Source organism: Ceratotherium simum, chromosome 5, assembly GCF_057802395.1.
Source record: "Ceratotherium simum simum isolate JZ-2026a chromosome 5, ASM5780239v1, whole genome shotgun sequence".
Taxonomy (NCBI): Eukaryota; Metazoa; Chordata; class Mammalia; order Perissodactyla; family Rhinocerotidae; genus Ceratotherium; species Ceratotherium simum.
The window spans coordinates 18,181,471-18,200,554 of record NC_141904.1 but is presented as its reverse complement, the minus strand read 5'-3'; the positions used below and the strand labels follow the sequence as shown (position 1 = coordinate 18,200,554).

At 57.3% G+C, this 19,084-nt stretch overlaps 1 protein-coding gene across 7 annotated transcripts; it reads right to left on the bottom strand.

The window, feature by feature from the left end:
• Positions 1-826: 826 nt before the first annotated feature.
• AMOTL2 (angiomotin like 2) lies at positions 827-18,861 on the bottom strand. Of its 7 annotated transcripts, none has more exons than XM_087430548.1 (10): positions 18,696-18,860; positions 15,366-16,160; positions 12,284-12,560; positions 11,022-11,166; positions 10,580-10,672; positions 6,221-6,516; positions 5,184-5,485; positions 4,174-4,391; positions 3,470-3,649; positions 827-2,693 (listed from the first exon to the last, which is right to left on the bottom strand). In XM_087430548.1, exons 2-10 carry the CDS (start codon positions 16,097-16,099, stop codon positions 2,635-2,637), a joined length of 2,304 nt encoding a protein of 767 aa, XP_087286674.1. In that variant the 5' UTR covers positions 16,100-16,160; positions 18,696-18,860; the 3' UTR covers positions 827-2,634. The 7 variants fall into 7 exon arrangements, with proteins under 7 accessions (XP_087286674.1, XP_087286675.1, XP_087286677.1 ...); XM_087430549.1 differs by having other exon boundaries at positions 3,470-3,646; XM_087430551.1 differs by lacking the exon at positions 18,696-18,860 and adding an exon at positions 18,033-18,137 and having other exon boundaries at positions 3,470-3,646.
• Positions 18,862-19,084: the final 223 nt, after the last annotated feature.

The following is a 19,084-nucleotide window of genomic DNA, read 5'->3' as shown; positions in this document are numbered from 1 at the left end:
GGCTGGGGTGGAGGTATGGCCACGGGGGTGGGGGTGTTGCATCTGCATTGTGCTGGGTGGGGAATCCTGCATGGAGAGCTCCCCATCTGCTGGGGTCCATCACCATTTGCAAAGTTGCTAAAAAAAGTCCTTAGAGGGTCCCAATTCTACTTGCTTGGCTCCATTTTCTTGTGGGCAGGTGGGCCGGCTCAGGAAGACATGTTCTCTAGGATCCTACTGGTTACACATCGACATGGCTGCTAAGTCCCCACACCTGCCCTGAACACACTTCACCCACAGCCATGGCGGGTAACCGTTCCCATCACGTGCCCGCAGCCTGTCTGGCTGCCTGCTGCCTCGTGGTCAACCTCGGACTGCCAGCCACATCCTGACTGGGAATCCCAGTGTGCCCACCCCCTGTGCACAGGCAGGTACTTTGTTTCTGATACGGGAACACCTAAGATTGAGAATGGTTTTCTCTTTTACGGGTTGGAACAACATGCTTTCCTGGGCATGGGGCAAGGGTAGTGATGCCACAGCAAGACAGGGAGGCTGTGCCCAAGAATGTGCCACACACATGGACACTCTCTGCCCGTGTCCAGGCACAGGGCAGGCATGGTCCTGCGATGGTCCCAGACAAGGACTCCCTGTGCTGGGCTGAGAGGAAGGAGGGAAGATGGGAGCCGGGAAGGATAAAGCCACCTCTGGACACCCACTCTATTGTGGAGTGAGTGACCACAGCAGTTCAATGCCGAGAGAGGTCAGGCACTATGACATGGGTGCCCCCCCAAAATCCTCACTCCCTTTCCCCCCTAATGCTGTCTCTCACCTATGCAAAGACACCACCTTTAATTATTTTTTTTTTTAATTAAAATACTGTTATACCCAGTGGAATGCGGCAGCAATCCTGGTACAGGGTGGCATAACAAAACAGCCATGTTTACATTTTAAATATTTACGATAACTTAAACATACAGACACACATCATGGTCTTTGGCAGAAAAACATTCACAGCACAAAAAATACTTTAAAAGAAATACCAAATATTAATCCAAAATATATTAAATTGTTTTTTTCCTTTCACAATATTTTTTTGCCTTTTTTTCTTTTTTTTTCTTTTTTCTTTGTAAACAATGCACATGAACCAAATGTATTTTTCAGCTTTAAAGAGGGATAGGGGGATTTAAAAAAATATGCAATTGTCCAGCAAATGCAAATGTTTAAAAAGGAAACTTGAGGAACCATGGGAATAAAACAACACATACAGAACCTAAAAACTGTACAGGAAAAAACAAAGATTCAAAGAGAACTAAAAACAGTCAAGACAAACGGCTAAAATCCACCAATCGCTCCTGGGCTGAGTTGGGGGACTCTTTAAGACCATAGGTCAAAGTCCCTGCTGCTGGCAGGTGCCATGTGGACGCTTCACTCTAACTCTGAAGCGCTGGCCCTGCTTCAGGGTGCTGGGCACGGGTCGCTTGAGGGGCCAGCCTCACGGGCGCCATTGTGTGATGGGGGCTCCCTTCTGAGGGCTATTTGAGTCACATCTTGTAGCTCATTGACTAGTTTTCACCGCATGGCTCCCTCTTGCAATCCTTCCAGGTGAAAACAAAGACTCAGGTGAGAACAAGGCAACTTCTCCAGTTTCCTTCGAGAATCGGTGCTGGGAAGCCCACCATGGCAGATGTCTGTGTGGTGGCTCATTTCATCTGGCTCAGGGGTCATAACTAAACTGACAGGGTGTCCCAGGGACAGGAGCTGTGGAGCCACCTCAAGAGGCTGGTGATGGGGGTCCCATGGGCATTTAAAACGGGGCTCAAGATGGAGGAAAAGACAGCCAATCACCCATGGATCAACCAGTATCAAAATTCACGGACTTGAGTAGGGGAGATAACTGGGAGGCTGGTCAGAAGTTACAGGAACCGTGACAGCAGGGATGGGGGCACAGAATGAGGGGACAAATCTGAAGTAGCATGCTTCAATCTTCTGTTCCACAGAAAGGGAATTATATACAAACTGCACAGCGTACCCCAGTCCACTTAAATGGCCCCTACCCACTCCAAGTGAGCGGGTGAGGCTGTGGCTTCTGCAGGACTAACACCCTCAACAATCCCCAAAGGATGCAAGTCTTAGTGATCCCAAGGAGGCAGTGAGGAGCTGAGGAGCAGATGAGGTTGGCTGGGACCACACTCAGCTAGAGGGGAACACCATGGCCAACTTGATTACTGAACCAGCCCACCTGGTGTCCACGGGCAGCCATCCTTGGAAATCAGCCCCCAAACTCACACATCCCCTCCCTCCCTGCCTGAGTGCCAACATGGGGTGCAGAGGGGGCTGAGCTCTCTTCTGAGCTTTCAGTTGCTACCCCAGCAGCAAGACTTGGGCAGCGGGTAAAGGTTGAATCCTCATTCTGCACAGCCCAGGAGGAATGTAGGGCTAAGAGGCAGGGTCTTCTGGGGTGCAGATGCTCTCACAGCATCCCTCTCCCCTGCAGCATCCTTCCTAAGCTCCTGGGACCAGATGGTCAATGGGAACGAGTGCTCGGCTGGGTAAAGTGAAGAAGCAGCAGTTGGAGGGGGCTACTGGAATGGCCGAGAGTGGCACAGGGCAGAGGAGAGCAGGGAATGGTTCCCAGTCCCCCAGGCACCACCCCCTTCAGATCAGTATCTCCACCATGTCCGACAAGTCCTGGACTCTGGATGTAGCCACAGAGTCTAGAGAGAGAAAAGAACACAGGCACATGCCAGTGAGTATTTCTAGGATGTTTTAGATCCTGGCACATTTTTAAGATAGGATCTTTCTTCACCAACTTTCCCCACCTCAGCGGCCCAGGTACCCCAGTTCCCATAAGTTGGCCAACCAAGCACAATGCTCTGCTCCCTCTGAGCTCTCCACCCAGACCACCAACCTCCAACATGGAGACGCATCTGTTTATAACTTTGACCAGTCGGAGGGCTTGGAAGGAGGGTGGAGAGCCCTGAGAGAGGGAGGCTGCAACATTCTTTTCATGTCTGTGGTTTTCTGAGATGGTGAGGCACAGGCTAATATGAAAGGGGAGCAAAAAAATTAAATGGTATCTTCTCAAATTTCTCCTTCCCGGACTCTTTTTCAACAAAGTCTTCTAACTTGAGAGTGCCATCAGGATACCGGCCAAGCTCCATTATCTTAGATGTTTAGGTTGGCAATTAAATATGCAAGGAAGACCAGGAAAGAGGAGATGAAGTGCCTCCCACGTGGTTGCTTTCTTTCTGAACTTTGGATCTGTCTGCAACCAGGGTTTTCAGTTCCTCTTTTCACGGTCCCAACCAGCCCTCACGCTCATATTGCGGTGGGCCATACTCCCTGCTCTGCCGGCACTGTGCAGGTCTCCCCATGGAGTGGGGGCAGCGAACAGGAGGGGTCTGGGAAGAAAGGGCCTGGTGCTCCAGTTCATGCCCCAGCACGCCCTCAGCCCTGCCCCACACAGAAGCCAGGGGAAGTGGGGACTTACCCAGCGAGGCTGTCCTCTGGCCACTGCTGCACCCCAGAAGGCTGTCAGGCTCCAGTCCCAGGCAGGCAGCGGCGCTGTCCGGGGGGGCGTCAGTCTGGGTGCTCCCATCTCTGCTCCCATGTTTGGAATGGGCAGGGATGGGAGCCACAGCCACTGCCTCCTCCGCAGTGGCCCTGTCTGCTGGAAAGGTAGGAGGCTGACAGTTATTGCCTCGCCCAAAAGATGTAGCCTCCATGAAGAACACCTCAAGTTAACCGTACCTACTGGGGGCTCAAGGTGGTATATCGCTCTCAATTTGCGAGAACTTCAATTAAGATTAAAGGCTCCTGTTTCCAAATAGGAATAACTCTCAGGTTGGATTGGTTTCCAAACATTTCACGTGGCAGAACACTTCTTTGTAGATTAAATCTTAAAGCCAGCAGGGACTCTAGAATTTCTACGGCATCTGCTTAGAATGAGGAGTGGAGGGGGCTCTCCTAGAAGGCGCATCTGCACAGGAAGCTCTATCTTACTTAGATGGAGAGTGACTGGGGCCGAGGGTGACAGAATTTAGGGAGATGGGCGGCTACGGCCTTCTTCACAGCAGTGGGACAGCTGTGGGCTACAGGGTCACTGGAGCCAGAATATAAGCTGGCTCCCTGGACAAGAGGAAGGCTGAGAGCAACCTACCCCTCCAACTATGCCACCCACCAGCCTCCTCTCACCTGCAGCCAGCCTGGCAGGGGCATCCACTTGGCGCTCACTACAGGAGAGCCCTTGCCAGCCCTGGGTCCCTGCCGTTGCAGCCGCAAAGATAGATGGCACAGACTTGGCAGGCCGCAGGGAGCCCTGGGTGGCCTTGCCAGGGTCTTTCCTAGAGCGCTGCTGAAGGACCTTGATCACTGCGTCCTTCTCCAGGATCTGGGCATGGAGCACCTTTAACCTGAGTGTGACAAATCACGCCCACATCGTCAGACCCACAGATCTAGCGGCCTCCACCCTTCCCACCTTGCAAAAGATGGAGGGAAAGCCCTTCCTACAGCCGGGCTGGACCCTCTTGCCCTTGTAGCAGGGGCTGTGGGGGGCCCTTCAGAAATGTCATCACAGCTCCGACATTTCGTGCTCTGAAAATCACCAGTGCACGAGGCTCTGGGCCCTTCTTGCACCAGCAAAGGTAGGTTATCATGGGTGGGTTCTGGATTCATCAGATGATAGCAATGGCACACCCCTCATCCTGGAAGGCACAACCCCAGAGCTGCAGACCATCAAACGGGGTCAGCTGATGTGTTTGTGCTTTTGAGTCAGACATGGGTCAAGTGGAAATCTTGTGGGGCCTCTGAGATTGTTTTTGGAGAGAAAACACTAGCTATCCCCAAACCAGGACCTAGTCCACATTCCTTCTGGGGTGGTACACAGTGAGGACTCAGTTGGAAAGCCTTAGTCTCTGATTTACACGGGGGGGGGGGGGGGGGCAGGTAGAGGCCCAGAGCCTTGGATGGCATCCAGCACCCTACAGTGGGGGCTCCTGGGCAGACCAAGCACTCAGTTGGTTTCTCTGGGAAAGAGCATGGGTATGATGCCTGGTGTGCCAAACACACGGGGTCAGCTCACAAGCAGGAGGGAGTGCTGAGCCGTGTGAGGAGAGGGGCCTGTTCACCAGCGATTAAGGACATGGAGGGACTAGACACTGCCACCCCCACCCCTGCCTCAGGTGCCCTGGCCTGCCACGCCCCACCTGCTTTCCATCTCCTGATGCCTGTGGCCACCGGCAAGCAGGCCCTCGTTGAAGCTGCTGCTGGGCGAGGGCTGGGGGGAGTGTCGGATGAGAGTGGTGTCGCGCTGGGCAGCGGCCGTGGCAGCGGCATCCATGGCAAACTGCCTCATGGCACGTTCCTCCAAATACTTCTGCTCCCACTTGGTCATGTCGGCCTCCAGCGCCAGGATCTGCTCCTCCTTCTCTCGCAGTTGCTCTGACAGCCGCAGGGCACTGAGCTCCGGGGACCCACCACTGCCACTGCTGGGGGTGCCTGCCTGTCTCTACAGAGCAAGGAGCACTGTGGTCAAGGGCGGAGGATGGGGTGTGGCGGCCACATCTCACCTCCACACGAGGCCTCTCACTTATGCACGTGCTTGTTCAACTATTCACAGCACGCTCCCCTGGTCCTGCTCCCACCCAGAGACAAAGGAGGCGGCATGGTCCCCACACCCCTGCCCTGAATCCTGTGGCCAAGGGTCTGCCTTGCATAGGTGGCCATACAAATTATCCTCCAAACTGGGAAAGGGGTGCTCTTAATAATTACACTGGGACAGTTAGTTGTAAATCAGGCAGAACTGGGCAAACCAGGAGGTGTGGTGAGCCTCACTCTGTGGGAAGGGGAGGGCTGGGCGTGGAGAGAGAAGTCTGTCTGGTTTGTAAACACCAGAGCTATTCACACAGTCCAAAGTGACGATAAAGACCATCTTCCCTCTTGATCTTGGGGAGATGTATAAAAGCTGGCTAGGCTTCTACATCAAGGTTCCTGACCTACTTTTTCTGAAGACCAAGGCGCCAACCCCTGCTGCTGCTGAGGACAGAAGCCCAAGTCTTAAGTCCCCAAGGCTGGCACACAGCCGAGTGGCAGAGCCTCTGCTAAGACTGCTGGTTGGGAGAAGCCTGCAGCACGGCTGGAACAGAGATCACTCTTGCTTTCCAGGAGGCTCCCAGGGGCTTCAGAAGGGGCCTCCTGGAATGCTGCCCTAGCTCTGCCACCTCCAGGGGTCTTCCCAGCTCACCTGCTGTGCACGCAGAGCTTTGAGTTCCTGCTCCAGGCGCGTCCGCAGACGTAGCTCCAGCTGCTCACGCTTCTCGCACGCGGCCTGCAGCTGCCCGAGTGCCTGCTGCAGCCGCTCCACCTTCTCCACGTAGGCCTGCTTCTTGCGCAGCTCCTCCTCGGCGCGCGCCGCCCGGCCCTGTGCGTTGCTCAGAGCCTGCTCCAGCAGCTCGGCGCGCCGCCGCTGGTCCTCGATGGCGCCGCGCAGCAGTGCCATCTCCCGCTCCAGCTTCTCCTGCTCCTGCTGCTGCTCGTAGCCTGCAGGGAGAGAGCGAGGCTGGGTCAGTGACAGCGACCACCCTGGCTGGCCCCACTGAGCGCCCACCATGTGCTGGGCTCTGTGCTGACCGCTGGATGAGCATGATTGCATCTTATCCTCTCAACAACCTGAGGAGTCAGGTACCATCTTTAACCCCATTCTGTAGGCCAGGAAACTCAGGCTCAGGTGAAGTCACAAGGAAATGGCAGCGCCTGACTCCAGGGTCCTTGCAGTAACGACTGGGCTATACTGCCTCTCTGCTAGGACATGGACCTGCCACAGGACAGCCCCAAATGCTGTCCACTTGTGCCAGGTGCCACCATTTCCAAACCACGTTCACAATCTCCCTTGAGCCTCATGATGACACTAGAGACTGGCCAGAGGGGAACTGTGATGCCCTTTTACAGATGTGAGAACGGAGGCCCAGGTGGACTGAGACGTATGTGGGGTCATTGTCCTAGTAGGAGAATGAAAGAATGGAAGAGAACCACCATTGCTGCACCTCGAGCCAGGCACTTACATCTCATTCCATTGAAGCCTCCAGTACCAGCCCCTTGAGGGAGGATTTGTGACCCCCAACTCACAGGGGAGGAAACAGGAGGTGAATGGTGCTGCCGGGACGGGAACCCAGGGCAGCCTGGCTCCAGACGACCAGTCTGCTTCCAACTGTGGTGTGAGGCCCTCATACCCAGAGACCTCCCAAAGTGGGCTCCAGGGCTCATTCTGAGGAACCAGGGCCCCCAGTTGAGCACCACATTTCCTTCCATGGTCTGGGGAGACCACTGAGACACGGGCAACCGGCTCATAAAGAAACGCAAACTTCTCCGCACAATGAAAATGACAATGGTCCAAAGATTTGCATTTGAGGTTCCAGCCATCCTGACTTTTAAATTATCTTGTTACCTGTCCAGGAGAACTCTGCTCAGAGACCCTCTCCATATAGCCAGGCCTGGAGAGGCCTGAGCCAGACCACTGAGTCTACTAGTTGATGCTCTAGGCTTAAATTCGCCTCCCATGCGCCTGCCCCTTGGGACTCCCAGGCTGGCACCCAGGAGTGCGTCGGCTGCCTGTCTGGCTGGAGGGCAGAGGGGGACGGGGCTGTGGGGCGTGCCTGATGAACTCAAAGGCACTGTCCCTGGAACAGCACTATCACAGCACACTGGAATCTTCTGCTGTAATGGAATTGTTCTCTACTGTGCCGACCTGTGCAGTAGCCACTAGGCACGCATGGCTAGTGAGCACTTGAAATGTGGCTAGTGCAAGGAAGGGACCGAATTTTTCATTTTATTTAATTTTAATCTTTGGGCCACGTGTGCCTAAATACCTATCGTATAGGACAGTGCAAGTTCTGGAAGAGAAGAGTCAAGGCTTGGGACCCAGCAGGCAGAAAGGAGGATTCATTGACTCAGGACCCGGAGGCAGGAGAGGGAGGACACAGGCGGCTCAGGTCAGCTCTGGCTCACTCTGGATTTTGGAATGCTGGGCCCAGGCTGGCCTCATCCTTTGGCGTGGAGGGAAAAGATGGGGAAGCTCAACAATACTGAAATTAAGCCGTTCCTCCTGCACCAGCTTCACATCCAGTGAGAGGGGAGGAGGGGGCAAGCAGGGAGGACACACTGGGGGTTTGGACCTAGAGACAATGACCTCCTCCTTGGCTTCACAGAGCCCTTCAGCTTACAGTTTGCAGGGCCTGCATCTCACCCCAGTCTTTTCTGATGGTCCCATCTTACAGCCCCAGAAACAGAGGCTCAGGTGAGAGGAAACTGCCCAAGGGGGACAGGACTCCAGGCCAGATCCCCAGAGAGGGCAGCGAGAGCTGGTCCATCTGGCCTGCCTACTAGGAAAAGTCCAGGCACTGGTAGTAATGATCTCTTCCCCGCTAGTGCTGGCTGACCCCGGAAAAAGGGAGGGCAACCAGAGACATCCTCCCTGAGCATTCTGTTTTCCCCAGGCTATTAAGGAGCAAGGAATTCCTGCTTGGGTCTCCTTAGGCCTTGTGGAGGGGCCCGCTTCCAGCCTTCTGCTACCAGCAGCTTCCTGCCGCCTTGCACTACCCCCGGCGAGGGCTGGGAGGCCTCAGGCCTTGGCCATCCCAGCCACAGGATAAAACTTGGGGCTGCTGGGGAGGGGAGCTCCTGGGCGGGTGGGAGAGGAGCCGGGAGACAGGGGAGGGGGCAGAGGGCGGCTGTGGGCGGCTGTAGGCAGCGCGGGGAGCTGCGGAGGGAGCAGGGGGATGCGCCCTTCGCCTTGAGCAAGCCAGGCCCCCACAGGCACGGCCCTTTGTGCTCCCTCTCTCCTCGCCGAGCGGCCGGCGGCCAGGGCGCAGGGCCGCGCGCGCGGCAGGGAGCTGCGGGGGGCGGGCCGGGAGCGGAACAGCCCGGAGGCTTTGGAATGCCAGGCATCCAGGTCACCCGCGGCTGAGAGATTAATGGCTCCAGCGAGGAGCCAAGAACAGCCTGGCGCTGGCTCCCCGGGGAGCGGAAACGCCTCCAGACCGGCCTCCTCACCTCGCCCCTCCTCCGCCGGCTCCCAGAAACCCGCCCAGTGACTTCCTTTCTTTGGCAGAGCCATGCCCCAGAAGTCGTCCCTTTCCTACAGGACACCCGCATTCTGCCTCCTCCCAGCAACTCGTCCTCTCCAGACTCTCAAGGGCTGCCCCGTCCCCTTTCTCCCTCACCACCATCACCTCCCACCCAGAGACCCTAACTCATTGCCACCTTGCCCCCCAGGCAGTACAGTCTAGCCTACCTCCTGCCCACCCCCTTCCTTCAGTGCTGTGTTCCCCCATTCCCTGCCCTGGGCGGCCCTGTCCAGGGCTCTGAGCCCTTCTTGAGAATGGAGGTGCTGCCAGCCAAAGCTCAGTCCTCAAGCTGCTCCTCCACTTCTGGACACCCCCTCCTATACCTGTCACCCACAGCAGGTTTCCTGATGGTTCCTTGACTCCTTCTTCCTCAAGGACACCCTCACCCAGACACAAGCCACCTCCATTCCACTTCTCTGCAGACACCCCAAATATGCTCCTATATAGCACATGGTAGGAGTATACTGTAGGAGCTCAATAAATACCTGCCTCTCTTTGTCTCTTCTGATTGCTACAGCTTCTTCCTGCTGCTGCGCTCAGGGCTTCCTTTGTCCCTGCCTCCCCACCCCACTCTGCTCCATGCGCCTCCACTTGAGCCATCCAGCTGCTTCTTCACCTGTGGCCAGCTCTCCAGCCCTGCCGTCCCCACAGCACCTCTCTCTCTGGGGACCTCCTAGTCACTCGTCTCCAGGGCTAGGGCCACCCCTGTTCCCTTGAATCTTGTGTTTAGATGACCCTGCTCCTTCCTCAAGCTCACCCCCCTCTCCTAACCTCCCCCCATGGTACCCTCCTGGGCCTGCTCCCACCTTCTGCTCAACATCTGCCAGGTGCTTAGCACAGTTCTGCTGATGAACAAATGCATGACTGAATGCACCAGCCAATAATGACCTCATCCCCTCTCCAAGGAGGCTTCCACCACCCTCTGTAGATAAGCCTTCCACACCCCTTCTTCAGACTGCACCTGCCGGTGAAGCTCCAGGAACCCATTTCCGGCTGTCTGCAGGTGCCCACTTGGCCGTCTTGTTACGGCTCAGCTCCGCCATGCTCCCCAGCTTCTCACATTCCCATTGGGCACCCCCAACCTTTCTGTGGCCTGGAACACGTGGGAAACTCAGACTCTTCCTTCTCTTTCATCCCACCTGTCTCCAGGGTTATCCTGCCTCCTCCACTGCCCACTGCACCTCTGCTTCCAAAGGACACTGCCCTGATGGTCAGCACCACAGCTCCACAACGCACTGCTCGCCAGCTGTCCCTCATGCATCCACTGATCTCCCCAATAAGTATAGAACCAGATCTTGTTCTTCGGAAGCCACCCCTCCTCCCGAGTCCAGTCCAGTGCTGGGCACAGAGTAGGCAATCAGTAACCTGGGCTCAAAGAACTGCTTTGACACGGCGGAGGACCAATCCTCCCTGGCCAGCGGGGCTGCCATGGGCCACCACCCACACCTCTGGCCACGCTTCTGAGTGGGACCCCTACTTACTCTGAGCAAGCAGCTTGGCCACCATGTCCTGACTGCCTGCCTGGGCCTCCTGCGTCTTGCTTGCCAGGCGGCGATTTGCAGATTCCAATCTCTCTGTTTCAAACGAAGGAAAGATGTTTGAGTACCAGGTGAAGCTGCCTGCCCAGGTGTCCCCTGGGGTCCTATCTGTGGGGCTGCATTCTCCACGCTGGGGATGGGCACACAAGGAAGCCCCCAGGTCAGCTCAGGGCCTAATGAGGAGGGTGCACCCTGGGCTACACAGGTGAATGCTCTGTGAGGGGCTCCAAGGTCGAGAACACAGGGACGAGCATCTCTCTATCAGGGTGGCCCCCTTTGAGTCAATTTACACTTATTTTTGCAGAGGACAGAGATTCTGAATTTTCCTCCAGACCCGAGGGATCGAGTGCTCCACAGACACGCTCTGCATGTGACCTGTTCTCACCTCTAAGATCCCGGTTGAAGTCCTGCAGCCTCCTCATTTCACTGTCCATCTTGTTCCGCATGGTCTTCTCCAGGGCCTCCCGCTTGGAAGAGGCTCTCGTCAGGCTCTCGTGGGCCTCAGAGAGCCGCTGGATTTCACTTTCCAACTGCAAGAGGCAGAGAACAGAGCTGGAGGGGAGAGCTCCCGGGGGTGTGTGGCATCAAAGCCCCCTCCACCGGCCCAGGCTGATCTGCTCCTTTCCATCAGAAAAGGTGAGAGAGGGGAGGATAAAAAGTGAGAGCAAAAAATCCAGGCGACTCTCTGGAAGGGTCAGAAGCTTCTAGCCTCCGGAGGTGGACTAGACTGCTGGAACCAGCCAGCAAGCTTCCTGTCAACTGTCCCCAGGTCCAGATGCTGAGTGAGCCCAGGGTCAGGTGCTCTGGAAGTGCCTGCGTCCAGGGTGACTGAACACAGCTTTCCTGTGCCAAAACCCAGAAAGAAGCATTTTACTTTTGTCTGGCTTCTGCTGAGAAATCTAAACACAGAAGGCCAGGGGTGGGCACAAAAGGACTCCATCCATGTTCTGGGGGTTTGACCTATCTTGGATGCCACAGGATAGCCAGGGGAGGCCGAGGCCACCTTCTAAAGCTGAACACATAGCTGGTAAACCTTCAAGCTCACCCCCTCTCCTAAGCTCCACCCCCTAACCTCCACCAGCCTCTGCCTGGAGTATTTGCTCCTTTGGCCATCGCCATCCACCGCAGAGGGCCAGCCTGGCCCCGGCTGCCCCTCCCACTTGGCTGCTGGCAGGTTCCGCACGTGCTCCTAGCTGGCCTGTGATTCCAATAAGTCACTCGTTTTTTCCAAGAGGAGGGGCTTTCTCTTTGGCCAGGGCTGGCCTAGAACAGACTTGCTGTTGTGTGGGGAACACAAAAGGTTCTCTGTGGGAGGTGTCTGCGGGAGGGGGTGTGTGCAGGGGCAGGGTGCGAGTGTGCAGGGAGCTGGTGAATGGGCTCTTTCTAATCACCCCTGGCCAGCAACTGCTCATGCTCCAGACCTGCTCTGCTGGCCTCGGGGCTGCTCCTCAGCTGCCTGGAGTCAGTGAGGGAGGGCGCGTGAGGGAGGGCGGATGAGGGATGAGGAGTGGGGGGCAGAGGGATGGGTGAGAAGCCCAGCCAGACAAGCTTTCAGACTCCCCTGCCTCTGCTTCGACTGCCCACTCCCCAGTCAGCCCCTCGGGGTCCCTTCCTCCCCCTCTCCCTCTGAGGCCCAGGAGGGCCTACCTTCTCGATGCGACCAGCCTTCTCCGTCAAGCTCTCCAGCTCCCTCTGCAGCCTAGCATTCTCCCTCAGCACAGTCTCCATCTGGGCCAGGTGGGCACTGGCCGAGGAGGCCTGGGTGCTTGCTGGCCCCTCCACCCCAGGTGGACCGAGGGAGCCTAGGGGGCCGCGGCCAAGAGCAGCTGGGTGTGGGGCCGGGGGGTGCTCCTGGGGCTGCTGCAGGTACTGGTACTGCTGCTGCTGCTGGAGGAACACAGGAGGCACCTGGGCCTGCAGGATCCTGGGGACAGAAGAGACGGTGCTCAGAGACGGCACAGACCCTCGTGGCTCCCACCCCAGAGCAGCCCTCCTGGGCATACTGGGAAGACTAGTCGACTCCGCCTCCCCTCAGCGTTAGGCAGCAACCAGTGGGGAAGGCCTTTTCCACATGGTGTCTGCCCAAGACCCTCAAGGGCTAGGAGGCTGGGCTGGAGGGGATTAACATCGGGACGCTTGTGTCATGCCCAGCCTCACTGTGGCCAAGGCCTTAGGGATCAGCCTGAGCAGTCCTGGACCTTAAGCAACCAGTGCTTAAATAAGGCATCTTAAAAAATGTGCACTTGACCCTTCTAATCAACAGAAGGTTCTTTTTGGGTCTGCAGGCCACGTCAATCATGACTGGGCACAGAGCCTTCCAGGCTTTTGAGCCACTTGGTGGCTGGGCTCCAGCAGCTACCCCCGTGTCTGTTCCAAGCCGCCCATTTCAGGCCTTACAGTAGCACCTGCCCGTGCAGCACACTCACATTTTCTCCCTCCTATTTCGGGTCCCGTCACCCCTTGCAGAAACATTTTCAGAAGACTATGGCTAAGGTTAGAGCAGCGAGACAGATGTCAGGGTAAGAGTCTGAGCTCCAGAGTCTGACACAATAGGCCTTCAAATCCCCAGGGTGCTGGCATGTCTCTGCTAAATCCTGAGGGTCAGCATCTCCAGCCTCAAGGGGACTCCAGGGCCACACGAGGCCTGGCAGAGTGATGGGCCCACAGCTGGCGCCACCATAATGGCGGCCCATCCTCTACCTCACCCAGTGGCAACCGCAGGTTACTCTCTGTTTATGGAGGAAATAGACCCAAACACTGGATTTTCTGGGGTATAGGGGCCACCTCTGGACTACTGCAATAGCCTGAATTTAGGGACAATGTTCTACTGGCCTCTAGCACTGGTGTAACATCACCCTAAGGTCCCCGTGTCGAGGGCGGGAGCAAAGAGCAAGAGGCATGGGGGAGGGTCACAGAGCCTTTCTGGGGCCTTGTGACTCCAAGTGTTAAAGAAAAGACTGCCTCAGTTTCCCCAGGAATTTTCCAAGTCCCAGAAGCCCCACAAAAATTTAATTCCACTTCGGAGTCCATCACCTCAGCACTCAGGCCCATTCTCCTCCTTGTCCCTCCCCCTCCAGCCTAGGCTCCCTCCCTTGCTCTTCTTAGGACCCTAGGCCAAAAGAAAAGTCCCGGGCCCCAGGTCCCAGCAAACAGTCCTCATCTGATCAGCCTAAAGGAGAGGATGGGCAGATGGACTTCTCTTACTGCCTCCGGTGGAGCTTCTAGTGAGAGCCAAGCAGCAGGTCCCCACTGGAATGTCCGAACTCCCTGCACTGCTAAATGTGGCATTCTGGGGGCTGCTGCACGGACTCGCTCCCCCTTGCCCTGGGCCAGGCAGACACAACTGGCATTCTTTGGGGATGACTTAGCTCCCAGAAAGAATAGTCTCCTTTCCCTTCACACTTGTTCTCCCTTCCCCGTGTCCTCCCCTCCCCCCTCGCTTTTTTGTTCTCCTGCAATCAGTCTACTTCCTTTCCGCGATATTATCTTTTCCTGACAGGGTTCAATAAGGGTGGTCCAAAAGAAGAAACCACGACTCAGCTTCCGAAACTCTCCCCGACTGCGCCCTGAGAAGGGAGATACGGTGGGGGGCCCGGGAGGTGGAGGTTGGAGAAAACCCACAGGGCTCCACGCTCCTGTTCCTCCATTCCAACGTGGCCGCGTCACTTATTTCTCGAGAGCAAGGAAAGGCATCTTTCCCAGGAAAGGCCAAACGGTGGGAAAGTGGGTGACTACATGACGACTAAGCAGGCATGCAGAGAACCAGACTTTGACCCTGAGCCACCAGAGGAAGGGAGTCTGCAAATCCTCAGGCCCCTCTGGCGGGGTTTCCTGGACCCCCGTCGGGGGAGATGCAGGGTGTGTGAAATGATGGGTGTGTCAGCTTCTCGGGAGAAGGTGCTGGGCCAAGTGAGAGCCTCATTTCTAGGAACCCATGTTTCTGCAAACTCGCTGGGCTTCCTGCCTCTCCCTGGTCTCCCTGCTTCCACTCTGGCCCCTTAGAATCCATTCTCTAACATGCAGCCAGAGGGACCTTTTTAAAAAGGTAAGCCAGGCATACTCTAATGGCTTCCCTTCACACTCAGAATCAAAATCAGTGCCCCGCCGCAGCCTCTCTTGAGCTTCTACAGAAAGGGGCTCGCCTGGACCCAGAATCCTCTCCCACTACAGGGCAGCCACATGGAGCACATGGAAAAGCAAAAAAGGAAATGAACAGTAGAGATGGGACAGCTCCTACTCGATGTAGGATGGGGAGAGGTCTCTATGAGGAATGCCTCCCAATAATCACAGAAAGCAAACTGTCCACTTCTTCGTAAAAATCTCCAGCGAAGGAGGCCCCACCTGTTCTCACTTAACCTGGAAACAGTTTGGCACTGATTCCCAACCCTTGTCTTTAGGAATTTCTTTCTGAAATCTAACCTGTAGCCCCCTGCTGTAATTCACATCCCCTGAGAACCCTAGTTACTTGACTGCTACAGCTATTCAGCCAATGGTGTCCATCTCTGAATTAAAGCAAGGGATGCCACTAAGTTCTCAGGTGACCTTGGCTAAGTCCCTCTCTCCTCCAGGCATCAGCTACCCCCTTTCAGGAAGCCTTCCTCTGGGCTGGGAGGGGTGAGGTGGGGCTCTTGCCAGCCCTGACGCAAGGTGCGGTCCCGGAGGCTCTCCACCCTGGGAGAACTGCACTGGAAGAAAATCAAGAGCTTGAAAGACCAAGACGGGCAGGTACCTGACTTCAGCATGCTGGAAGTGCGAGCTGCCGCGGGCGCGGTACCGTGGCTCCGTGACAGCGGTGGTGGTCTCGTGAGCTAGCACAACGTGTGGGTATTGAGGCGGAGGTCCACGGGGCTCCGGGCCCTCGGCAGGGGGGCCCCTGGGTGGGGGGCCCTGCTGGTTGCGGGCCAGCTGTGGGAAGCTGTGGGAGGAGCTCATGTGGCTGGGGGCCCGGGCGCCGTTCCTCTCCAGGGACAGCTGCAGGAGCCGTTCACTCAGGGACCGCACGTGCCCATGCCTCAGCTCCCGCAGAGCCTCATCCTGCCTCCGACTGCCTCCCGGGGCCCCTCGGGGATCCCGGTCCCCAACCTGTGGCCGGGGCCCCGCCTGCTGGGCTGCATAGTACTGCGAGTGGGCTTTGGCCTCCTCATAGGTGGGCAGCTCCTCGCCCTTGCTGGGCTGTGGGCACAGCCGGTAGAGGGTGTTCTCTGCCAGGTGGGCCTCACCGCCCTGGTGTTCCTGGCCCTGGGGCTCCTGCCTTGTGGCCTGCTGCAGCCCCTGACTGTCCTCGGGCGCCAAGATCTCCAGGGAGGCCTGGGGGCTCCCTGTGCCCCCAGCCCCGGCCCCACCCCGCAGGGCCTGCTGCTGGATGGCCAGCAGTGTGCGTGTCTCAGTCAGGTTGCCATAGCGCAGCTGCTCCTGGATGAGGCGGTGCAGGACTGTCCCGGAGGAGTCTTCCAGTGTCCTCATGCTTCCTTGGCTTGCACACACCCACCTGGACAGAGGCCAGTGGCACCTGGCCCCAGAGCACCTGCGAAGACAGAAAGAAGAGCAATCAGTGGGAGCACATGGGAAGGGGGGCACCTTCCATTACAGTCCCGTCCCAAGCATAATGGTAAAGAGCAATCCTATGGAGGGTCACACAGGACTGGGTTCAACTGCCAATGCTGCCACCTACTGATAAGGCAAGTTACCTAACCTCTGAGCCTCAGTTTCTCCATCAGAAAAATGGAAAGAATAAAGCTTGCCTCATGGAGTTAAGAATTAAAAGAGGCAATGCTGTCAATCTCCTGGTGCACTGCAAATCTGTCTGCCATTATAATCACACTTATGGAGACTTACTATGCTGGGGAAAGACACCAGTAACCTAGAGGGTAATCAACCAGGAACCACAGCCTCCTACAGTCAGCTTCCCATCAAAGAGCCTGATGAGAGAGTCCAGGGCAGGCCTAGTTCAGATCTAACCACTGAGCTGTCTAGTCCAGGGGTGGACAGGGTCCCAGTTTATTGGCAGGTGATAAAGAATGAGTCCAGCCCAGTAGAATTCCTAGGCAAAAAGCCCCCAGGACCCTCTGGGATGAAGCGTGCCTGAGCCCCAGCCTTGGCACAGCTAACTCCCCACCCTTTACCCTGCTGAGCCCTCCCTGTCATGCGATGACCTTGGCAGTCACTCTGCAAGGTGAACAGGAAGAAGGAGAAAATGCCTCTGGTCTGGTGAATAACGGATGAAAGAAGGGAGGCAACAATAGGACGACGGTTTTGTGAGATGAGGCAAAAAGTTGCCCCCCATCAAGGTTTGTGGGTCAGTCACACAGTCTGTGTGCTGACAGTAACTGCATGGGTGCTCCAGGAAAAACAAAGGATGGCACGATGTCTTTGATTTCATGATTACCACCCCCAGCCACACACACACTGCTACTTGGAAAAGCCCTCAATGGTCCTCTAGGCACACAGGGGATGGGCACCCAGCATCTTCACATCAGTCACACCCACCTCAGCCAGCTGGAGGAGTAAGGTGGGAAGGGGGAGGCTCTGGGTTGCAGGGACCTCGGGCTGGGAGCTGGGAGTCTAAAGTGTAGGGAGATAATCTCTCCTGAGGTAGGTGTTCCCTTCTGAGCTTGGGCTCCCAGTGGCTCATGGCCTGGAAGGCTGCCTGCCTCACCCGGCTTCCTTTCCACAGCCTCCTCCAACACAAACCTCCAAACTGGGATTCAAGGAAAATCAAAAAAACCCCACACTTACACAAGTCTTGTGTGTATGGGAGGAGAGCAGTGGGAGAAATGTGGCCCCTCCTCTGCCACAAAACTAGTCCCAGTGCCCTGCTCCAGTTAGGGCTTGGCAGGTCGGCAGAGCAGCCATTCCCAATCCACTCCCCCTCCTAGCCGCCCAGAACTGGGGAGAGGGACATGAGTCTGGAGGGCATCTCTGTACCCATCCTTCCTGGCACCCAGACATGCCCCCCACACACAAGGAGTGAAGATGCAAGACTCTAGAGTTACCAGAGGCAAAACAGGAATAAATTGGCCCTCGAGTTTCCTCCGTGGGGCATTTCCTAGGTTAATCACCCGCTGAGGAGGACGGAGAATGCAAGCCTTTCCGGGCAGATTCCAGGCCCCCTCCACTCAACAGCGTGCCTGGGAGCAGGGAACACTCCTCTGGCCTCTGTTCCCGAGATTTGTGCCCGTCAAGCCCCTCAGATGCACATCCTTTCAGCTGAGCCATTACTAAAACCTGCAACCCGACCCGGGCCGTGCACCTCTACTACGCTAGCGCGCTCCGCTCCCTGAAACCCCCCATTCTAAGCAAGCACGCATCTGCGGCCTTTGCCTGGGCTCATGCTTGCCTAAGGAACCAAAGCGAGGGCTCTAAGTCAGATCGCACCCCAGCCAGGGATCCCGCCTACCCGGACTCTCGGCCGACCACGAGCACCCGGTGGCCGCCGGTGCGCTGGAGCGAGCGGGCGAGGGGAGCCCGTGGCCCAGAGAGGTCTTTAAGCGTCGTGGGTCCGCCTCTCTCCCTCCCACCCGAGCCCTCTTTGTTTTCCAAATGCTCCAGCGCTGACGTCACCGGGCTGGACGGCAGGCTGCATTCTTTCTAAGTGAGAGCCAGTTCGTGGCTCCAGAGAGGATTTTCCAGGGAAGACAAAGAGGAATTCTTGGGCTAGTTGGGGGCAAAGACACCTGTAACCCCACCTAACCAAATCAGCTCCCAGGGCCCTGCAACTTGAACTCGAAGCGGCGACTCCCGCCCAGTTCCGCGCCCCTCTCCCCGACCCGCGACCTAAAACACGACCCCGATCTCCCCAGAGGTTGCCCCCTCCTCCAGCCCCAGGGGACCCGCTCGCCTCCGAAAGACTCCCCAGGGGCACGGCGTGGCGCCCCCGGACGGAGCGCCCCTTGCCTGGCTTTGCAGCTGCCTGGAATGGGAGCACTGCGCCCAGAGGACGCTCGGTCCGCCCGGCTCCCGCTCCCGGAAAAGGCCGGGCTGCGCCGGGGCTCGGGCTTCGGCTGGGGCGCGTCTCTGCTGGCCCCGCGCGCTCCCCGAAGCGCCGAGCGGCCTTCCTTACCGCTGCGGCCCGCGGGTGCTCGGCGCAGTCAGACCCGACGACCCGGCCCGGCTCGGCTTGGCTCTCCTCAGCGGCAGAGGTGTGCACTCGGCGGTGGCGCCGACGCTCTGGCCGCCCGGGCTCCAGCGCGCAGCCCCAGGATCGGCCCGCGCTGGAGGCGGCTGCTATGCCAGGAATGTGAGAGTTTCAGGTTCCCCCTCGGGATCAAAGCGAACCACAAATAACCTCTCAGCGCGCCGCCCTTCTCCGCCCTCTGCCTCCTCCCGCTCCCCCTTCCCGGCCTCCGCCTTCCTCCGGGGAGGCGGTGCTGCGGGCCGGGCGCCGGGCCGGCCCCTGAGCTCGGTTCCTGGGGTCCCCAGGGCCCTCCAGGATGGGCTGCGCCCCTCCTC